Source organism: Gallinula chloropus (assembly GCF_964237585.1).
Source record: "Gallinula chloropus genome assembly, chromosome: 3".
NCBI lineage: Eukaryota > Metazoa > Chordata > Aves > Gruiformes > Rallidae > Gallinula > Gallinula chloropus.
The window spans coordinates 65,508,407-65,526,583 of NC_140087.1; the positions used below are offsets into that span (position 1 = coordinate 65,508,407).

Genomic DNA, 18,177 nt, shown 5'->3' on the forward strand with positions numbered 1-18,177 from the left:
GGGGCACCGCGCCGGGCAGCCGTTCCCGCCAGCCCCGCGCCCGCCGCCGGCCCGGCACGGCCTGGCCCGGCCCAGCCGCCGCGACAACCAAACACGGCTAGCGCCTCCCGCCAGCACCGCCCAGTGAGGTAAGCTGCACTGACCGCCCCCACCATCACTACCGAGGCACCGCCTGCAGCCAGGGGAAGCCGCGGCTTCCGCCTCAATAGGTGTCATGGCGGCGGTCACGTGGCTTCCGGGGTACCCCACCCTCGCAGCTGGTTCTAAGTGGCGGAGCCCGGGCGGGGACTGCTCCGTTCCTCCCTTCTGCTTCTGTTCGTACCACTGCGGGATGCGCCCCCATCCTCCCTCAGGTGAGTAGTGACGCTCCTAGACCGCGCCGCAGGCGGGTCACCCGTCCGGGAGGGCCTGTATCGGTGCCGCTGCTGGGCCGCGGTCTGCCGCCCCCTCCTGCTCAAGCCCCTGTTTGCGGCATTGGGGGGTTCCTACTGGGGGAGGGCTGCGGGGCCCGGCTGTGCCTCTGCCCGCTGTCCCGGGGGCGTACCCTAGCCGCGGAGCCAGTGGCGGCCTGAGGTGCCTGGTGAGGGAAGGGAGGGTGGGGGCTGACCGGCGGGATCGATATGAGCAGCCCTCTATACCGCGGGGGACGATCTTATCGGCTCTCCGCTGGCGCTCCCTGCGGCGGCAGGAGCGTGACGCACCGCCGGGAGCCGGCCAGGGCCGGGCGCAAGCGGTGGTAGGCGGTGGGCCCTTGGTGGGAGGGGTTCGGCCCCTGCGAGGGCTACGTCTGCCCGACCACTGGTGGCGGCGGGGCTTGGCAAGCCGGGTTCCGCTGGGAACGGGGCCGCACGCCAGGACGGCCGTCGGCCGGTGCTTGCCGTGGGCTCCGCGGCGGGGTTTAGCGCGGCGGTGGCATAATAAATAAGAACATAAGAAACTTGTTCTCAAACCGGCAGATGGGGTGGGGATTAATACAGTCGGTTATACAAGGAATGCAAACAGCTGCGGTACCTGTGGACCCAGAACCAGGGAAAGAGAAAACCCGTTCCCTGATGAGTATAGAACCAGAAGAACATCCAAAATGGATATGAAACAATGTCGGGGCCACATAGTGGGACGTGACATTTTTGCATCCCTGTATGGCTGGGGGCAATGTAAATAGTTTCTGGCGGGAGAAAGGGGGTTGAGCGCGGGGTCGAGCTGTCCTGAAGGTGCCCTCCTGCTGCTTATTACCTAGTGTTACATTGAAACACCCGCGGGAGGCACATGCACAGTCACTGTTACTAGCTGAGCAGCTTCAGGCGCCCAAAGAACTCCGATAAGAAGTGGTGTCTGCTCCGCAACAGTATATAAGCGTGAAAACTGAAGAGGGGGGTGCGTGCCGTTGGTAGAGCAAGAAGCTCCCTGGCTGCCCAGTGCTTTTTTTCCTGTTTAACTGCTTGTTTGAATAAATTTTATCTTGATGAATACAACTGGCCTTTAGCCTTTATAGTAGTGGCACGGGCCTGAGGCAGCTGGCACCGCGCGGGCTCCCGCCGAGCAAGTCGGGGCTGAGGTTCGGTGCCTGTCACGCTGCCCGCTGCCATGTATGCGAGTAACCTGTGTCACAGCGCCTTGTCTCTGTGTGGAGCGCTCTGCAGGTGGGTGAAGATGTCGCGATAGGGGCTGACATGATAACCGTCGACCTGCTCGGTCAGGAAGCGGCAGGGTGGTCGCTGCTTGGCTCTCAGCAGAGCCCCAAAGTGTTTAATAACAGTGAACTTACAAGTTCGAAAAGGTCTGTTAAGGCGACGGAAGTCTCGGGGAGGTCTTTAGTCCCACATCCTGCTTGGAGCAAGGTCAGCTGCAATGTCAGAGCAGTGGCTCCGGGCTTTATCCCCTGAGGTCTGGAAGGCTTTGAGGATGGAGACCACACAGGATCTTTGAGTAACTTGTTTCTCAGCTCGACTGGCCTCATGGTGGAGTTGTTTATCCTTAAACCCAGTACAAACCTCCCTTGTTTCAACTTGCACCCATTATTTTTCATGATCCTGCCAAGCCCCGTTGCTGAAAACATCGCACTGGAATGCTGGCGATCTTTATGCTCTCTGAAATTAGAGATAACAGGGAAGAGGTGGCCTGGTTTAGCTGTACTCTACCAAATTTCCAGGTCTGTTGCCTGAATGTAAATATGGTCACATTTTCAGCAAGGGTAACTCTGTAATTGCAGTTTCATCTGTATTGGTGGTGCTGCAATAAAAGCTGCTAACAGATGGATGTCAGTGGGTTGAGATCCACCTGTAAATGACGTGGGAAATAGTCAGCCTTATGCAGGAGGTAACAGTTGTGGATTTTCAAGTAAGAAAGTATACAGTGATGTAGAACAGGAAAGGTATAGCGTTTTGCCCTACTTAAAACAGTTGCCTCAGAAAAAAATGTATTCCAACAGAGTGAAATTCTCAAACCAAGCACATGGATGATGAAGACAAGGCCTATGTAAACTTAGTGTTTCAACTGGGGGGAAAAAAAAAAGGTTCTTCTCTGTAACTATATATACAACTCTGCAGATTGATTCCTTTCCTAATCGTTTACATTTGGAATGTATTTTTGTGAGCTGACAGGCAGGACATATGTAGCACCTCAGCCATACGTGTTCTTAATCGTGGAGTCACAGCTATTCGTGTCTTTCCACACCTTAGATTTGGCATAAGCAACACTACAGAAAAGAAAATGACGCACTGGTTTCATCGCAACCCTTTGAAGGCTACAGCTCCTGTTTCATTCAATTTTTATGGGGTAGCTACCACTCCAGCTGCAACAAAGGTTTGCAAGTAAGTGTACATGTGAGTAAATCCACTCCATCTCTCTTAGTTTGGAGGACATCCTTAAAAGTAACGATCACTCTTCAGTTTTGGTTCTGAAGATGACTAGAAATGTATAGGCTAGGAGACAATAAGACTCTGATAACATTGAACATTTAGTTACAAATATGATATATGTCCATCTGATTCGTGTTAATATGGAATAATGTTGGGGGTGCATAATGACATACCCTTGTATGGCCATGGGCCTGGGAGGGACAGTTTAAGATTTTTGCATGTACTGGATGAAGTATGTTGAAGCAGCAACAAACTATATAAAGGATGTGCAAAGCTTTGCCTAAAGGACCACCATGTTAGCACATTGCATGCATTGTGATACCTCAGGAGAAACAACTTGTCTCTGAGAAGGAGGTGATAAAGAGGAAGAGGGAAAGAAGAACAGGAAGGCACCTCTAATCTGCTTCAAGTCTGCAGAACCAGCTGCCTGACTTTGTTAGCAAGACAAAAGCTAAAGGTGTCTTGTGGGGGTTGCCAGGTGGACACTCCAGTGTGTACATAAGCCAGGGACTGGAACTGTACAGTGTGCGTCCTGGTGGAGCGGGGCTCCTGGAGCACCCGGTGCTGCCTGTGCACCCCTGCACCATTTGCTTGCCTTTATTCGCTTAATAAATTGTTCAATTTAGTTATAATCCTGTTTGGGACAGAGTCATTTATCACACAAAGAATGAATTATCCAGTTTCCAAGTCTCTGAGTGTATAGCAAGGCTGATTATAAAAATGCAGAGGCAAAAGACTAAGCATGTCATTGTCTTTCTGATGACTCTGCATTCTTCTGCAAAAGGTCACTTAAAGTAATTTCCTTAAGTGCATAAAGCATGAATGTTCTATTGTAGATGGGAATATAATGGAAATAGATCTCAGCTTATTTTGCACATCTGTTCTTATCTCTTCATTTGCTCATCCCATGCTAATGTTGAAGAGTGTTTCAGCTTGTTACTTCCCTTCCTTTCCCCTGCACCCAGCCTCTGGGTAGATAAAGGCATTTTAGTTTGTGTTAGAGCAGTAGACTGATGATCTGTTTCTGTCTGTCCAAAAGTGGGTTGCACTTTATAAAGTCAATTGTATGTATCCAAAGGAGAAAGGAAGGGTTTTTTCCTGTATTTATTGGCATCTTACTCATAAAGTACCCGTCCTTGTCCCAGCTAAACTGAATGCTTAGCTTCACTTTCTTAGCCAAAAGGGTGGTGGTGTGCATGGGTGGGTACTTTCTTAATTGTATTTTTTTTTGTAGATTTAGGTTTATTTTTAAATTTTTTTCCCTCCCTCCATACAGTGATTTGAGGTTATCTCGATCACGACTACTGGAGCTGTTTACAGACTCAAGTTGTAATCCAGAAATGATGAAGAATGCAACTGACTTGTACTTCTCACTCTTGCAAGGTAGGAATGTTTACAAGCAACACTGCTAATATATCAAAAGGTTTATAATTAGAGTTTTAATGACACTTCTCAGAATGTCTGTTGTGCTAATCTTCTGTGAAGCAGCTTTGTACTTCTCAGGAATCATAGAATCATAGAGTATCCTGAGTTGGAAGGGAACCATAAGGATCATGAGTCCAGCTGCTGGCTCCACTCAGGGCCAGCCAGGTCAGAGCATGTGATTGAGAGCATCGTCCAGACACTTCTTGAACTCAGTCAAGCTGGGTGACCACTTCCCTGGGGAGCCTGTTCCAGTACCTGACCACCAGTAAAGAACCTCTTCCCAATATCTACCTACACCTCCCCTGTCACAGCTCCATACTGTTCCCTTGGGTTCTGTCACTGACCACCAAAGAGAGGAGATTGTCAGGAAGCCAGAGACCGCAATGAGGTCTCCCCTCAGCCTCCTCTTCTCCAGGCTGAACAAACCAAGGGACTTCAGCCTCTCCTCATAAGACTTCTCCTCCAGAGTCTTAACCATCCCCATCACTCACTCTGGACACTCTCTCTTCGTGTCCCTTTTGTACTGTGGTGCCCAAAACTGTACCCAGTACTCAAGGTGAGGCTGCACCAGCACAGTGCAGAGCGGGACAGTCAAATCCCTGGCCAGCTGGCAATGCCATGAGTGATGCACCCTGGGAAGAAGAATATCTTCATGGGTCCTGTGCTTGATACCAGTCATGGGTACTTGCCAGGCCCTTTCTACAAGTTCCATTGTCCTCTGTGACCCTGCCAGTAGTGATACAGTTGACAGTCCTGTCTTCCTGCATTTAACCTCATTTTGCTTCCTGCTGGAGGACAAAATGTTTGTCTCTTCATTTGTGGTGAATTGCTCCTTAAGTATAAATTGCATCTATTAATTAGATGAGGGGAATCGCTCTTTGGTGTAAACTCCTCCTTTGTCTAATGCCAGGTAGTAGACTAACTGCATGGCCACTTGTGATGACCCCTGAAACCTTCCTCCAGCCGGTATTTGGCAGTCGGGTGCTCAGAGAAGTTTCTTAGACTGAGTTTGCAGTAATCAGCTCATGTATGGTAACTGTGTGATCTTGCACTCTGTGGGAAGTGAAGCAGCTCAAGTTGGTGTAGTTCCCTCAGTCTCTGGAAGGGTGTATGGTAATGAGATTTCCAGGTAAAGATAATGCTCCTTGTTGCCGCAAACAAGATTTGGAGGGCTTCTTCAGGAAGGCATTGTGCTTGGTCACTAAAATCTTCTGCACATTAAAGTAGCAAGTATTTTCTGTCTCTGTAAACATGTGACAGTGGCTAGAGCAATAGCCCCAACAGCTGCTGTTGCAAGTCTTGAGTTCTTGAAGTCTGTAAGACTTGATCAGGCCAAGGCCCATCTGGGTCCTCCCTGAAAAATTCCTTCTTGACCTTGCATGTGCTAGCAGCAATTGAACATACTATAGCATGAGCTGCTTCCCACTGGGAGCTGGAGACAAAAGAAACAATGATTTGGTGAGTCCATGCATACAAGCCCTTTTCCCCTTCCCTGCTGACTGGACAGCTTTTCCTGGAATTTCCCCATTGCCACTGTAGTGGGTGGCAGAGACATTCATTCACCTTGAGCAGCCTCACTTGTCCCTTACCGATGTCAGTCCAACTCACAGCTAGTCACCATATGGGACATGCAAGGTTTTCCTTGAGAAATCAAGACTCTCAAGGTTGAGTTGGTAACCTGCTAGGCAACGAGTTTGGTTGTAGTAGTCAGTTTGGCTTTTTGCATGTCTGGTTCAAAAGATACTGAAGAATAAAAGCTTCAGGAAGTAGCACAAGTTTTTGAGTGGTACAGCAAGAAACTTTAATTTATCTATATCCATGTTTTCATTTACCCCCATTTCTTCATTACGTTTTTCTATTGCTTACATTGAGGTTGCCTGTCAGCACGTTCTTTTATTCTGTAGGTTTCATCCTTTCACTGGATAACTCTTCCCAAGAATGCAAGCTGAGGTATATTCAGAATTTCAAGTGGACAGACACATTGCAAGGACAAGTTCCAAAGTATGTATGCTTTTATGATTACAGGCTATCCAGCTGTTTTCTTGGGCTACGTTATGTATAGGCATGTGTGCCAGCACAGGTGTGAAGGAAAACTTAAAAGCATAGCAAAATGTCAACTGCAACATAGAGCAGTTTCCAAAGACGTGTTGGTTTGCAGTTCTGATGGTTGCTGTACTGCAACAGATGTTCTGAAGCACCTGAAGCAGATGTCTTGAAGCTCATAGCCTTTATGTGGAGGCGTGATAATGCATGGTCATGATAGAAGAATCCATTGTGTCTTGATCTACAAACTATCTACAGCTTGCTAGAGAAGAACCTTGAGAGTACTGGTGAATAGAATATAACAACATTGGTTAACTACTAAACTCCAGTCAAAACTTTTTAATTTGGCACCACTGCATGACCAGTGTCTTCTGAGTTTTTTGAAGTACAGAAGTTACCGAAGATCTGACTTTGTACTTGTCCTTTGAAGCTCCTAGTACATGCACTCCTGGTGCAAACAAAGCTTCTGTTTTAAGTAGGAATATAAATCTGTAGCCTTCTGGATTATTCAGTTGTCTCTTACTGTTGTAGGTAGTTGTATTGTATAACCACATGTGCAAATTTGTCAGGCTTTATCTAGAAGTGCTCGACTTCCAGAATAGTTTTATTCCCATTGGAAGACAAACTTCTAATGTGGATTCTCTTGTGATTTTTCTCATGGTCATACATACTTACTCTCGTACCAACACTATTCTTCCCACTCCTGCACCTTTCTTTTTAAGGATTACTACTTCCTAAGATGTACTGACCTTGTGTTTGCAAGTTCTCTCTTTTCAAAGACCACAGTTTTAGCTTCTGAAACTTCCTTCTATTTGCACATGCTGTTTGACTGCAGTTGCATAAACACTTGCAATAACATTCATTTGAAGGAGATGTAATAGAGTCTGACTTATTAACTTAGCAGCCACAACTTTAAGGTAGACATTCCAGAGTAAGGCTTTCCAGAAAATGTGTGATTAAAAAAAAAAGGAAAAATGTCAGCCACACCTAAAGCTAAACAAATCTCAAGTTACTGTTTTAAGAGTTCCCAAATGGGAAGGGCAGGCATCTGCATGTGGGAAATTATAATGATGAGCTCTTAAAGAGAGTAGGTAAAAACTGAAGTCTGTTTTAGACAGTTCAGCAAGTAGGTTGTTCTGAATTGGAAATTGTTGACATCTTAAATGAAAAATATTTTATGGAAAGAAATGTTGACTTGTGCTGGGTGAACTATTAGCAAAGAAAGCTTGTCAGAACAAACCAGAAAGCATTAAATTGTTTGGGGGGTGTTTGTCTCTCTTTAGTGCCCAGCAGGATGCAGTGTTTGAACTGGTTTCCATGGGATTTAATGTAGCTCTGTGGTACACAAAATATGCATCGAGGCTCGCTGGAAAAGAAGAGTAAGTGTTTTTCTTTTCTTAGTAACTCCATTGCAGCAATATTCCACAAAAAAAAAAAAAAAAAGAGCAGGTTCTGAGTTTTGACTGCTGTAGTGGATGTCTGGCTGAGACATTAGGAGTTCAAGGAAGCAGCTGGTCTTCATTCATGTGCTGTAATGTCCAAGCACACTTCAGTCCCTTCTTGTACCTGTGAATCAACTGTACTAGTACCATATAGCTGTTGTATAGAGAGAGCATGAGTTGTGAATCCTTTATCAGTCCTACTCTAGATGTCCAAGTACAAACTCAAGATTCCCAGAATCACAGCTCTGTTGGCTTTTAGCCCTACAGATTTCTAAAACTTCAGCTTTTAGCACTAAGGCTGCCTTGAAAGTAATTACAGGGACTTAATGTTTCTTTTTACAGTCGAATGCTATGTGATTATTTAATGATTGGACACTGTAAAAAACTTCTTTCCCATGAGGGCAGCACAGCAGTGGGACAAGTTACTTAGAGGGTTAGTAGACTCTTCATTCTTGAAGGATTCAACTTTCATCTTAGAGTTGTAACTGACCTGATCCTACTGTTCATGATAGTACTGGTCCAAAGCAGAAGCTGGGACTAAATGATACTTGGAGGTCCTTTCTAACTAAAATTTCATTGATTTATTCTATGTTCTTAGTATAACAGAAGATGAAGCAAAAGACGTTCACAGGAGCCTGAAGATAGCTGCTGGGATTTTTAAACACTTGAAGGTAGAGAAACCATCTTTGCTGTCTGTTCTTTGAGTTGTCTTCAGGTATTTTACTTTTTGTCTTAGAAAAGCTTTTCTGCCACAGTTACAGAATAAACAAATACCTGAGACTGAGTGATTCAGGCAAAAGAAGGGTATTAATATGTTGTGCTACCACTTGGTCCCTGCTGCCCCTTCCCAGTGGTAAGGGACGAGTTACAAAGTCTGTCTATCTGGTAGCCCGTGCAGCAATGCAGCTAGCCATCCTGGGACATTGGTTGTGTCCCATGCATTTAGAAATAACTTGCTTTGCATTGACAGCAGTGGTATTAAGCCTAAACTAACTTTGAAACTTGCTTTGTACTTAGGAAAGTCATATCCCAAAATTGATTACACCCGTAGAAAAGGGAAGAGATTTGGAAGCTCGACTTATAGACTCCTACATCATACAGTGCCAAGCTGAAGCTCAAGAAGGTATGTTCAGACATACGTCTTTGTTGGGGAAACTTCAGTGTCTTTAACCCCCCCCCCCCCACACACTTCTCGTGGTGTCCTGTGGCTTAGTGGGTTGGGTTGGTTTCTTTAAAAGCAATTTTACAATTACGGTAGGAAAATGCCAAAGATCAGTCTGATATTACAGACGTAACCACTTTGGAAGAACTTGTACATGACATTCCTCCCCTCTTCTTTTTCCCTTTCATGCAGTCTTTTCATTACCGTGCTTGCTTAACGTAAATTCCCAGTTCATTTACAATACTTGCAGCTTCTCTCTTTAGATTAGCCTTCCTTCATCTCCTCTATTAGTTTGAAATCATTTTATCCAAGAAACAATCTGCCTTCATTCTGCAGTTTGCTTCACTGCACAGTATTTGCTTTCTGCTCATGCAGGGGTTTTAAAATGCTAAATACCTCTGCTGATTCGATGTGACATCTTCAATTAAACTTTAATTCCATGGTGTGGAATCTTTTTTTCAGTGACAATTGCTCGGGCTATTGAGCTGAAACACAATCCAGGACTAATCGCTGCTCTTGCTTATGAAACAGCTAACTTCTACCAGAAAGCTGGTAAGTGTCTTGTTTTGTATCCTTAGTGACCTGGCTTGTGCGTTCTTGCCAGCAGAGGTACTTCACCCCCCACTGTGACAGCACATTTACGGCTGCAGTTATCAACATAACAGATATACTTTGATAAGGCCTTTTGGGTTTGTGGGACTCTCTTTGTGTGGCTAATGGTAGGAAATGGTAGTGAGAGGAGACAGAAGACCGAGTAACAGCTTGAAAACATGTAATAGCAGCAAAGGAATGCCTCAGTGTGCAATGTCTTGTATTTGAACTGCCTTTGGGCAGCAGATTGTGATGCAGACCGTGGAGTGTGCAGCGGGTTGGTTGTGCACGTCCTTCCAAATGAGTCAGCTGGTCTGTGGGCTTGCTGAAGCAAGTGAGAAAAGTGCAGTGATATGGGAGTCAATATAAGAGATGGAACACTGTTACATACACGGGTTTTTATAGGTCACTATTTGAAATTGAGCTAGGAACAAGCTTTGAAATGCTGCCTACCAAATTTAGTGGACAGCAGTGTCAGAGATTGTAGGGACAGCTGCATGATAGCTCAATAAACTGCATATTTTGGGGTTTTTTCATACTTTCTCTGTGTGTCTGCAAAAGTAATTTATTACACTTGTTTCTGGCTACTTTATAGTTAAGCTTTATTACTAGGTTTAAGAATTCTGGTCTCTTGAGTGTGTGTGTGATTTTTCTTTTTGGAAATGTCTTGAAGAATAACTTTGCATATGTGTTCATAGATCAAACATTATCCAGTTTGGATCCAACCTATGTAGGCAAATGGAGGAAGTACTTGAACTTGAAGACCTGCTTCTATATGGCCTATGTAAGTACTTCAGTTGACAGCAGTCACAGTTTCTAATGTTGTCTAAGGGCTGTATAGGGAATGGGGGCCACGTATTGCCTTGATTTTTCTTTCCATGCTGTGAAGACAGACTGTGCAGCATCAGCAGCATTTGAATGAGGCAAGTGGCATTCCTGCAGTGTGGAATTTCTTGTTGTCAGGTATCGTTAAGTGAAGCAGTTCAGGTTGAGCATAATACATACTGTTATCTGCATCACAGTCTGATTCTAGGCATAATGCAGAGCTAATCATCTTCTTGAAGGCCCTGAATGAAACTGCCTGAAGTAATGCTAGGTGCCTTCTAAGTGCTGTCTCTTTTTTTGCGTGGCTGATCTCTCTTAGGATCGTCAGCTGTTCAATTTGCTGTTTATTTCTTGCAGCCTGCTACAGCCTGTAGTCTGGCTCTTTTGTACTGTAAAAAGGGTCCAAACTAAGCAGGTACCACACTTGTGTGTCTCTTAACTTAAAACTGCAGTGAAAACAAGGCTCCTTGCCGTGTTAGCAAGGCAGAGAGTTGAGGGAGGGTCAGAGCTCTGGTACTTTTTCTTTCCTTTTTTTTTTTAATTTCTGTAATATGAGTGATAGTAGACTTAGGTAATGCTTCCTATACTATGAGAACAGACATTAAAGGAAGGTATGCAAGGTGGGTAGTAGTTCATGGGACTGTTCCTTTACCTGTGGTATTTGGTGTGTAAACTTAGCAACTCCAGATAACAGAAAAGAAGCCGGTCAGTGCTCTCTGGAATACAGTGCTGTCCTCAAGCGTAAGTGTGAAGGAATGGGACTTTCTGGGGTGCAAAAGTTTATTTGAGCTGGCAAAATAGCTCAAGCAGCACTACTCCTCATCTTTTCTGGATACAGTTTGGGGTTTGAGTGGTCAGATAATTTTAGTTTTTAGAATCTGTACTTTGTAAACTTGACATGGGGTTCATCTGCTTTCAGTGATGGGGCTGAGTGCTGCACACTGATATGGTGAGAGGTTTGAACTAGACTGTATACTAGTGCTTTTGGTGCAATAGCCTTCATGAAGCTCAGAGTTACTCTTGGCTAAACTTAAGACAGCTTGCTTCATACCTGCCTCATAGCGTCTGTTCACTGAGAGCTGCTTTGACTCATATTCCCAAATTATCAGCTATCTGCAGGGAATGGCAGCTTCAAAGAGATGCAACTCTGATGTAAGAAGTGAATTGGTGACACTGGTAATGATTTTGTCCTCTCCCATTAGGCATATTGTTACCATGGTCAGACTTTACTGGCGAGTGATAAATGCGGGGAAGCAATCAGATCTCTGCAGGAATCAGAAAAATGTAAGTGCATTTGAGACTGGAGTACAGGGCCTGATGATGGCATACCTGGTTTATTTTGCTGTATTGTGTTAAGGTTTTGTCTGTCACCTGATGAAAATCCAGCATGCTGGTGAGTAGTGGCAGTGTATTCTTCTGCCTTACCAAAGGCTGTCTTTCATAAGTGCTGCAGAAAATTTCATCTTCACTTCTCAGCCTGTGAAAGACTGGAATCGACCTGCCTGCAATAGAGTGTAGAAATCAATTGCCAGACTATCACGTTTTCTGGTCTGGATGCAAAGTTACCACAGCCTGTTCTGCTTTGGAGGTTGCTCTGTCTACATTACAAGCCAGACCGTGTTTGTTTGTCTGTATTTCAGCAGTTTTCAGTAACTTACTTCCTTTCTGCTCATTTGAAAGATGGATTAAGGGAAGTTTGCATTAGTTGTGGGTCTTCAGCTCATCCTTCTCTCTTGCTACCCCAATGGTCTGCACTGTATTGCTTTACTACAATGTATAAAAAATGCTCAAATTGTCAAACTGGGAACTTTTAGTTTTAAAAACAAATAAAAAGAATTTATTAAAAGCAAACTAAACTGGATTACTTACAGTAAAACAAATACTGTGGTTTTACTGTGCCTGGTGTTCAGAGAAGAGTGCTTTTTTTCCCACTCTGTATGAAGTCTTGTTTATTTTGGGGTATCCCCTGTGCCTTCATACCCTCTCTTTTTCCTTACCATATGCAGCAGTTCTTGGGCTTATTGCTGCATTTTGCCCCCCACAAAAGAATGCTTTCCTGCATCTTCCTATCCAAACAGCTATCTCTCTTCTTTCTTTGTTTCCCTCCCCATTCCTAGTCACTTTTTGGATGCAGAAAATCTTGGCTGGAAATGCTGCCTTTGAGATGGTTTATTTTTGTTTCTAAGAAGCAGAAGGCCTGAATGGATTCTAGTATCTCCTAAAACTGAACATCAGAACTGTTATTTAATAGACATGTAAATTATTTTTGTTACATTTCTTTCTTGCAAAGTTTTTGCCAAGGCTGAAGCTCTGTGCAAAGAATATGGAGAAACCAAAGGGCCTGGGACTACTGTCAAACCTTCTGGACATCTCTTCTTTAGGAAATTAGGAAGTTTGATTAAGAACACACTAGAAAAATGCCAGAGAGAAAATGGGTTCATGTAAGTAACATGTGGTTAGTACCATGCTCTGTATGAACTGTTATTACCTCGTTTGCCTTTATTTCTAGATGGGATGGTAAATGCTACTCTCCAGATCTTACATTCCTTTAGGGCGTGGCATGTAACTGTGTGTGTAACATGTATGTAACATGGCATATACACATAAATTTGCAGTTCAGTAATATTCTCACAGCAGACTTGTTATGTGTTTGTGCTATTGCCCTGTCCGTGCTTAGTGCCAGTTGAGCAGGTTGTCCTGGTGTGCTGCAGAGATTAAGCAGGTTTTTTCCTTCATTTCTCAGCTATCTGTTTCTTTTCCTTCTGTGCAAGAGGAAGTCCTGCAGAGGTTGCAGTGTTGCTCTGATGCACTCTTCACAGCTGCTGGGATCTAGTGGATGAAAGAAGCCAGAGGGGAGATGGAGAAGACTGGTAGCTGATTCTGCTTTGACTTCCCAGCTAGCAAAGCACAGTCATGTCTTCAGTGAAGAATATGCCCAGGGTGCTAGGGGCTTTTCCAGTCTTAACTATAAACAATATTATGAATAGGGCTTTCTGTTATTGACACCTGTTCCATAAAGCATTTGAATGCAGTTTAAAGTTGCAAAATTAGTTTGGTTTTAGAATTCTTTTGCTCACTTCTTTCTCCCCTCCTCTTAGGAATTAATATTCCGCAGGAGGCTTATATCCCTTCTTCTGATACATAAAGAGCTGCATAATAGGAGAACTGGCTAAACAAAAAGACTTGTCAGGTACAACAAATTGAACTGCACATAGGAAAAGAAATTCTCTGCTCTGCTTTGTTTCCAATAACTGTCGTAGCTTGCAGCAACAGCATACAGGAGATGTCAACAAACCCATGTCCCTCTAGAAAGAAACTTTGAAAGAGAAACCAGATTACCAGGGACTGTTTTGTGAGATGTGCCTGCCACAGAGCTCTGCCACAGCACAGCAAGCGAGTTAGCATGTGTCAGTATCTTTGAGTTTTCAGCTCTTGTTGGTTTGCCAGGAGTAGTTTTATACCTTCATTCAGGCTTTATGTTGTAGCAGGTCCTTGTGGGTGTTGCAGTGTCATTGCTGTTATGCAATGTGGCCCATTAAGGCCGATTTTGGAAAAGAACTGTCTTATCTTTCTGGGGATGTTTTTAAAAGCCTTGTTTGGATTTAAAAGGTCTCTCTGGGCAAAAGGTGCTTTTCTCATTGAAGTGCTGAGAATAATTGTTCTCAAGTAAGAAAAACCCCCCTGGTTATCAGGGGGTAAGCACCAGGAGTGAATTACTTTTGTTCTTGTGAGTCTTGCTGACAGAATTAGTGTTGGACAGTACCTTAGTGAGATGGAAGAGTGCAGCAGTGACTGCTGCTGTGAAAACCCAGACACTGGTTTTCTTTAGAATTGCAGGCGAGGCTTACAGAGACAGTACAGTGCCTTGTGTTTTCAGTGTATCGCTGTGTTCGGTTGCAGCTATTTTCAGAAGGTGCCAGCAGAGGCTCCCCAGCTGGAACTGAAAGCGAATTATGGTTTAGTAGAACCTGTTCCTTTTGAATTTCCTGCCTTGAATGCACACTGGACTCCTGAAAGGCTTGCAGCATTTGATCTCACCAAGAGGCCAAAGGATGACACCGTAAGATAATGTTACGTTTCGTTCTTTCCCATTAGCTTTATTCTGTGTGTAACACAGTTACTGTTTCGCTCTTCCGTAATGCTTCCCGCCTCAGTGCAGGACATAGACACAAGGCACCACCTAAGTTCACCATACTGCTGTGCCAAGGACAAGTCAGTTAACCTCTCTGCTGCACCATCGGCACCTGGAAATGAGGACTTGTTTTTTTCTCAGTCCTGAATTGGGAGGAAATTCTTTGTGTATAAGATGCTAAAATGTTCCAGGACTGAATGCTGTAGAAGAATTAGATTTTAGACAAGTATTTATTTAAGGATGCTGAAAGAGAATATTTTGGCTTGAGGTTTGCTCAAAGCATTTGGCCTTGAAAAGAGAGGGGACTATTCAGTTAGAATATGTAAAGTTAACTGTGCAGAAGTACCGCACAGGCATAGTGGTTTGTACTTGTGATATTTACGCTTTTTTTTCTTCTTATTTGCAGGCTAACCCAAAACCAGATGAAGAAGTAAAACCTCTGAAGGAACCAGATATAAAGTCTCAAAAAGACAGCGGATGCCGGATTTCTTAAGTGTCATAAGTGCTTTGAATTCACTTTGAAATTGTATTAATTGGACTCTGGGGCTTTCATTCTGATCACCCTTTTTCTTGTTCTTTTTTGATTTAGAAGACTAATTGAGGTTACTTCTGTTAGTATGTGTCTATCTTGTTTGAGAATGTGGAGTTTATTTATATCTGACTTATTTTTGGGTTTAGTGGGATATCATAGAATGAGCGGGCTTAAATGTTCGTATTGTGCCCCTAAAGAGCTTCTTTTCATGGGTTTAGTTTCTATCCACAAATGGCAAAGGGAGTATCATGATTGTAATACTTGAGGATTTTTCAATTAAATTATATGCTATATAATATCAAACTCTGCAAACAGAAGTTTGCATCAATGGTTATATTTATTTAGGTTTCATTATTCAGGCTTAACACCCTGTTGTGTTCCGATTCATGAGGGAAGAAAATCTGGGTTTGGTTTGTAGCACCTCTGTAGTATTTCACAGGCTTCCACAGAACATGGGGACCCTGGTTTTGCATAACCAGAGCACAATTTATATCCTTCAGGAATAATTAGCCTCTAAAGAACACTTTCCCTTATAGAATAGGGTCTTGTCTCTTAATTTGTAGTCAGATATTTTAGCTTGTCTGTCCTTAAAATCCTTTAATATTAAAGGCTATGTCAAAGCGATGCAGCAAGTAATAGGAAAAATTAAAAAATGAGAAGTCATGCATCATGGGGTCATTCTTTCATGGCTTTTGGAACCTGAGAGATTTTGTGAGTTTGAAAGCTGTGGGCAGTTAAAATCTCATGGTGCTAGAAAAGCCCTGTTTGAATTCATGAAGCTGTTGTGCCTGAGGTAATGGAATTATGATTTAGGTGCTGCATTTCCATCTGGGTAGTGTCTGTAAGAAACTGTTAGGTGAACAGGGAGGAAAGATGAGCTGGAGACCCGGTGGCATGTTTGGGGTACCAAGCTCTAGAACTCCTTCACGCCGTGTATAAACCATGCCGTTTCTCAGCCTTTGCAGTATTGTGTGGAAGTCAGCTCCTTAGGAAGAGAACTTGCCAAAAGCCAATCCCAGGCAGGACTGGGAAGGCAAGTATTCCATAGAACTTGCTGTTTCCATTTCTGCCTCCTGTGGAAAATGTGATAATGTTCTCCAGTGCTGAGCACTCCAGAACAGCCGTGTCAATGAAAACACAGCTGATTTGCCACGAATGCACAGGAATACGATGCGTGTGGTGAAGTGAGGGCCTTGCAGTCTCTGCATACCAGTTGCTACACTTCATTTTAACCAAGAAGGAAACTAAACAGCCTGAAAATGTTCCCATTTGAACATATGCACTTACCGTGATGTGTACTGTGCACACATTCCTCACTTTGTACTGTTTGGATCAGTTCATCTGCAGTGCTTCTGTTTGAAAATCTTGTGGGACTCAGAGTAGCCTAGCTTAGAGGGCAGGTGTGTATGCAGCTCCTTAAAGGCCCGAGTACAGAAGCTGTTGAGGAGTTCAATCTCAGAAGGTTTTTCCCCAGATACTGGACTGAACTACTGCAAAAAGCAAAGAGGATCTTACCACTGGCTCTCCTGGGTGAATCAACCGCAGAACTCATTGCTTCCAGTGATGAACTTTTCTCCCAACCAGTTCTGCGCACAAAATAAACATAACATCAGCTGAATTGCTGTGGAAGAAGTTTCTGTTCTGCAAGGGCCTAGATGTGTAAAGCATAGTGTCAAGAAGGATTCATATCTAAAATTTATCCCCTTCTTCTGATGCTGCAGAGGGACCTGAGGTATGTTTTTGGCTGTCCCTGTGTGGATCCAGGAGTTGGACCCGATGATCCTTATGGGTCCCTTCCAACTCAGGATATTTTTATTTCGTGAAGAGTAACTTGGAGCTCTTCATAGCTCCATCAGCTGACTTTATTTAGACTTCTTCTACTGTTAAAAGCCCAGCTTAGGTTTTGCCAGAACGGGGCATCGAGTGACTTTGTTTATACAGATTTTAATTCTAAAAACTTAATGCAGCCTTAGTCACCTACATTTGCTTATCCTGCCCTGTTTAAGATCTGGTTAACTCCATTTCATAATAAAGTCTTAGTCACTCATTGTTTTTCTGATGCCTGTGTGTTAATGCTTACATGTCTCAATCGAATTACTTCTATTCCTGTGCAGACTAGATTCCATTTTTCCCTCCTCCCCTTGTTTTCCCTTGCATTAGCCAATGAGGGTAAGTCTGCGCCACTGCGCATACGCAGACTTCCCCTCGTTGGCTAATGCATGTGTGTGTGAGTGCTGGGTCTCATGACTCATTCCCCAACAACTTCTTAGGAAAGATTATTTTATGGACTTGCAATTCTTAATTCTTTGGGGCCCACAGTGGTTTGTTTGACTAGAGTTCCCTGTAAGTAGCTTTGGGGCATAAGCAAGTCGATTGTGTCAAGTTATGGCATTCCTTAAGCCTAGCTGTGTAACCTTTTATGCCATGGCTGTTTCAGTAAATATGATGTTGTAGTTTTAAAAATGGATGAATGGAACAAAGTAATTAACATGTTACTTTTCAAGACAAACGTTGTTTACTTGAACTTAAAATCCTGTGGCAAACATTAGATACTTTTGCCTATAAATAAGGAATAGAAGACTGTCTAGTTTGCGAAGTACAGAGTCCTTGTGACTCAAAGACCAGTTTTCTCTTTGGTTTTGTTGAGCAGTAAAAAAATTATTGTAAATAATATGTAGATTAACTGTCCACCATATTCAAGAATATAGGTGAATTGCCTGGGAGTTTCAGTTAATCTGGAAACCTATCAGCCTTTTTTCTTCCAATTATGATATCCTTTAGTAATTTTCAAGAATTATGTATTTTGAATCGTGACTTTTAAATACTCTAATGCTGCAAGAGCCTGTTTTTGTGGCCTCTCTCTGGTTTTGGAAGCTCTTGTGGCTAAACCTGCAAATCTTGTTGGTGTAAATATTCCTTAAAAATTTGTGCCAAATCTGAACTAGGACAAAACTGCAGCTAAATAAAATACAATGTGCTGGGCCCTCTGTTTTATGCTCTTAAAAATGCAGTGCTTGTCTTCAGCCTACTGTAAAATGCAGTGTTACACTCTTTGTGAGATTTCTGTTTAAATAACCTCCCTCCCTCTATTTAAATACGCTTCCTCCATGTTTCATGTTCCTGGGCTTACAGTGGTTAATCTCCATCCAGCATGGGACACTCCTAGA

General features: G+C 43.5%; 1 protein-coding gene across 2 annotated transcripts; it reads left to right on the forward strand.

Moving 5' to 3' along the window:
* The first annotated feature begins 327 nt into the window (after positions 1–327).
* BROX (BRO1 domain and CAAX motif containing) lies at positions 328–17,048 on the forward strand. Of its 2 annotated transcripts, none has more exons than XM_084261530.1 (13): positions 328–353; positions 2,679–2,810; positions 4,135–4,241; positions 6,188–6,284; positions 7,610–7,705; positions 8,367–8,439; positions 8,786–8,891; positions 9,393–9,482; positions 10,220–10,305; positions 11,549–11,630; positions 12,637–12,787; positions 14,247–14,416; positions 14,885–17,048. In XM_084261530.1, the coding sequence occupies exons 2-12, from the start codon at positions 2,710–2,712 to the stop codon at positions 14,413–14,415; spliced, it is 1,158 nt and encodes a 385-aa protein (XP_084117656.1). In that variant the 5' UTR covers positions 328–353; positions 2,679–2,709; the 3' UTR covers position 14,416; positions 14,885–17,048. The 2 variants fall into 2 exon arrangements, with proteins under 2 accessions (XP_084117656.1, XP_084117655.1); XM_084261529.1 differs by having other exon boundaries at positions 14,247–14,406.
* The last annotated feature ends 1,129 nt before the right edge of the window (positions 17,049–18,177 follow it).